General features: G+C 44.1%; 1 protein-coding gene across 1 annotated transcript in view; it reads left to right on the forward strand.

Annotated features, from left to right (window-relative positions):
- ezh1 (enhancer of zeste 1 polycomb repressive complex 2 subunit) overlaps nt 1-4584 on the forward strand; it is a 21749-nt gene that overhangs the window by 4766 nt on the left and 12399 nt on the right. The window contains exons 4-6 of the mRNA XM_048614435.1: nt 157-251; nt 3159-3199; nt 3645-3797. Of these exons, the coding sequence (XP_048470392.1) occupies nt 157-251; nt 3159-3199; nt 3645-3797 (289 nt within the window). The remainder of the gene's footprint in view (nt 1-156; nt 252-3158; nt 3200-3644; nt 3798-4584) is intronic.

Here is a 4584-nt window from a genome sequence, read left to right on the forward strand (position 1 = left end):
GATTCAGCGGGAATGAAAGATTTGCTGGGAATGGGAGATTCAGTGGGGATGGGAGTCTCACTAGGCATGGGGGATCTCACTGGGAATGGGAGACTCAAATGAACTTTTTAAAAAATGAAATCTTGCTGTTTCTGAGCGGAGTGTCCTCTCTCCAAGGTGTATGAGTTTGCAGTGAAGGAATCTTCTATCATTCACAAGGTGCCCACGGACCAACATGTTCTGTCCCCACCAAAGAAAAAGAGAAAGCACAGGTGAGTGCATATAGCCCAGGAGAGGTGAATGAAGGGTCATATGAAATGAAGGTATATGTCATTTATTGTTGCATAATTTAATCTTATTTTTACTAATAATCAATATTTAAGGGGTGGTGATGGCATAGTGGTAATTATCGCTAAACTGTTAATCCAGAGACCTAGCTAATGTTCTGAGGTCTCAGGTTTGAAACTTGCCACAGCAGTTGTTGGAATTTGGATTTAATGAAAATCTGTAATTAAGAGTCTAATGAAGACTGTTGTGAAGTTGGGTAGAATATTTATGGATTGGAAAACCAGATGTTAGAATTTGATGTTTGCAAAATGATGGAGGGAAGAATGCATGGTCCCTTTAAAAGATGAGTTTGTTTAGGCTTGGACAAGAAGAAAAAAAATGTCTACAGGCAGCAGCAGATGCACAGAAAGTTCTTGAAATTGAAACATTGTATCAAAAGGCTACACTGGTAGCGGGCAAAGCAGCATTTTTTAATTTAGCCAATTAATTTAAACCAAAACCCAATTAAATTTAATTCTGATGGTTTTGACAACCTAGGACCAATCCTATTGTAAGAAATTAATAGGTCATCAAGGGTATAAAAGAAGGGGGCATTTGAAAATCGGTGTGGGAGTCAACTGTCATCTGCCAAGAGAACAGTTGTCAGCTATAAAATAAAGAATCAGTGGCTCTCACAGAATTCTCTAAGCTCTCAAAAAACCATAATCTAAACTAAAGGTACAACTGCACTCTTAGCTAATATTCCTGACACAAGAATTTGTCAGAGAAAGGTGTCCCTAACAGTGGAATTCGACAGAGAAAGGTGTTCCTGACTGGAGAACAGCAGAGAAGGCAAAGAATGTTCCGGAAGACTTACCCTGGCTGTAATTTTGAGTCAATAAGTTTCAATTTATTTTTCTTATTACTTTGGTTTATATAAGTGGGACTTATATTTATTGGAACAGCACACCATTAGAATTTTGTTTTATTCACGAATAGTTAGCAGTTAATGGGGAATTGTTTGTTTGTTAGTAGTTCTGCTAATTTGTTTACTGTTAGAGTTAGATAAATAAATTGTTGTTATTATAAAGTGAGTATCAGGGATTGCTTTCATTTAACCATTCCTTTATAACAGATTGGGGTGTGGTGAGAGAAAGGTTGTACCACTTTTCACACTTTCTTCAACAGATTATAAGGTGAGGTGAACTTCTCTGGGTGTTTTGGTTTTAGTTATCAAAGCTGGGGGGTAGGGGGGAGGTCAGTCACTACTTCATAACATTATCATCAATCTGCTGTTGATTTTAGAAAAACTTATTTGGCTCATTAATGTCCTTTGGGGAAGGAAAATGCCATCCTTAGTTGGTCTGGCCTATACATGACTCCAGACCCACAGCAATGTGGTTGACACTTAACTGCCCTCTGGGTAATTAGGGATGGGCTATAAATGCTGGCCCAGCTAGTGGCACCCTCATCCTGTGAATAAATAAATAGAACTTCATGACTTACCAATGAGACTTTGGTGTGGCTGAGATTTGGTTAATGTTAGTTATGGTCTTACGTACTGAGGAGGTGCTATAGGAAAGGAGTAGGCCATTCAGGCTTTCCAGACTGCTGCACTCTTCAATATGATCATACTGATATCTTTTGATTCCTATAACATAGCTCTGAAAGCTAGCACTTAGTGATAGGCACAGGATTGTTCAAAGATTTGAGCAACGGGTGAAGCTTGGTGTTTCTTGCTGATCAAATGCAGTGGCAACACAAGTGACACTCACCAACAACTGGATGCTGCCTTTAAGCCAAAATGACCTTTTACCTATCACATAAATAAGGTTAATGAATTTCAGTGCTGGAGTGGTACTAGGTACATCCCAAACAATGGCAGGTTGCATCTAATAGCATACCCATGTGACAGTTCACAACAAGGTACTGACCATAACTAACAAAACAAAGCCAAAAGAACTGCAGATACTGAAAATCAGAAACAAAACAGAAATTGCTGGAAAAACTCAGCAGGTCTGGCAGCATCTGTGGATAGAAAGCAGAGTCAATGTTTCTGGTCCAGTGACCCTTCCTCAGAACTGACCATACCTAACCAGCCTGCTCTTGAAAGGATTGTCCTATGATAAGAGGCAGAGTACTGAACATTGGACTTGAACTGTCTGAAGTTCAGAGAACAAGAGGTGATCTCATTAATGTTCTGAAACTCTAAAGGTTTTGACAGGGTCAACACTGAGGTTGTTTCCCCGGGCTGGAGAATCAAGAACACAGGGCACTTTCTCAGGATAAAGGGGGCATTCCTTAGGGATGAGAAGGATTGTTTTCACTCGGAGGCTTGTGAGGTTTTAGAATGCTCTGACCCTGACGGTTACCCCATCATTGAATATATTTACGGATGGGATCAAGAGACTTGTGACCTCTTGGTTTCAAGGGGCCTAAGGAGTGGGTGGAAATGAAGGTGAAACTAAAAATCAGCTGTGATTATGTTGAATTGTAGGTGAGACTTGATGGGCTGAATGGTCCACTTCTTATTTCCTTCTATCTTTTGTGAGTTTGCGAGGCAGGACCTGGTGCCAAGTCCTAGAAACAAGGCAAAGCTTCTTCAGCTCAACTAGAAACACATCATCATCTGAGAAATGTTTGGATATTGTTAAAAGGGGCTTGTTGGTGTATCAATGAAGGCCGTTGGGAGCAGAGGCAGAATCCTGTAATGCTGTCTAGTTGCAGACTCAACCTCTGACCTCTGACCCTGTCCCGTTTTCAGGAAAATGACGGGTGTTTGAGTGAGACAGTCTGGTCCCTTGCTCCAGACCTTAGGCCAGTGAGTTAGGGACTCATCCTATAGTTTATAAACTCTGACCAATTAACACTGCGACTGGGACAGCCTCTGAATTGGTTTCTCTCTATTACAGATTGTGGGCAGCACATTGCAGGAGGATGCAGCTGAAGAAAGGCCAGTGTCACAAATTGACTCAAATAATTCACTGAGCTCTATCCCTGTGTGTGTGTGTGACCTCTGACCTTGTATCCAATGTGTGTGACCTCTGACCCTGTGTCCAATGTGTGTGACCTCTTAACCTATGTCATTGTACATGACTCTGACACTTGTAGTCCATGTTGGGAGTGTTGAGGGGGCCGCTGGTTTGAAGGGAGGGGTTTTGGGGTAGGAGCAGGATCAAGGGGGAAGTGTTGGAGAGGGGGAGGGGCAGGATCAAAAGTGGAATGTGGAGGGTGGGAGTGTTGGCTGGGTCGTGTCGGGGGAGGGTCGTGTTGGGGGAGGGTCGCGTCGGGGGAGGGTTGCTTCGGGGGAAAGTCGTTTCAGGGGAGGGTCGCGTCGGGGAAGGGTCGCGTCATGGGCTAACGAGTTTGTTTATTCTCTGTGCTTTCTTCTATTGCAGACAATTCATCCAATCAGGTTTACAATTACCAGCCATGTGACCACCCCGAGCGGCCCTGTGATGTCACATGTCCCTGTGTCACGGCCCAGAACTTCTGTGAGAAATTCTGCCAGTGCAGCCCTGAGTGTAAGGCACAGCAAGACTCCACACAGTGTTAGCAGAGGGGAGGTGGATATTGGGTACGACCTGGGGCGGGGAGGGGGATACCGGTGAGAGGGGGATGATAGGCCTTTTCCCGAATGGAATTACTGGCCAATGATGTTTGAGGCTGTGCTAATGATGGAACTGGGAGTGAGGAACAACAACCAACACATTGTTGGCTGATTGGTTGGAGGTGGAGAGGCAGTGAGGGAGATTGTGGGATTTAATTTCAATATTAATCTGGGTCAAATATCAGCATGTGTCGATTGTTGTAAAAACTCACACGGGTCACTAATGTCAGACAGCCTCGGGGGTGGGGGGTGGGGAGAGGAGTGAGAGCGGGAGCAGACAGCCTGAGATGGCGGTGAGGGGGAGGTCAAGCCCTTGTGAGGAATGCGAGCCCAGCATGGCGAGGCACTTACAGACTGTGATGTTAAACTATTTACTGTGTTTCTTTGTTTTTCTATGCTTTAGTAAGAAGGACTGTAATGTTTAACTGAACTTGCTTTCTTTATTTTTCTGCTTTGTACTAAGATTCTGTGCCTAGGTACATTTGTACCTAAGATGGTGCTGTAACCAAGCGGAGGCTTGGGGACCGCTTTGCAGAACACCTACGCTCAGTTCGCACTAAACAACTGCACCTCCCAGTCGCGAACCATTTCAACTCCCCCTCCCATTCCTCAGACGACATGTCCATCCTGGGCCTCCTGCAGTGCCACAACGATGCCACCCGAAGGTTGCAGGAACAGCAACTCATATTCCGCTTGGGAACCCTGCAGCCCAATGGTATCAATGTGGA

This window comes from Rhincodon typus, chromosome 30 (genome assembly GCF_021869965.1).
Source record: "Rhincodon typus isolate 14 chromosome 30, sRhiTyp1.1, whole genome shotgun sequence".
Classification (NCBI taxonomy): domain Eukaryota; kingdom Metazoa; phylum Chordata; class Chondrichthyes; order Orectolobiformes; family Rhincodontidae; genus Rhincodon; species Rhincodon typus.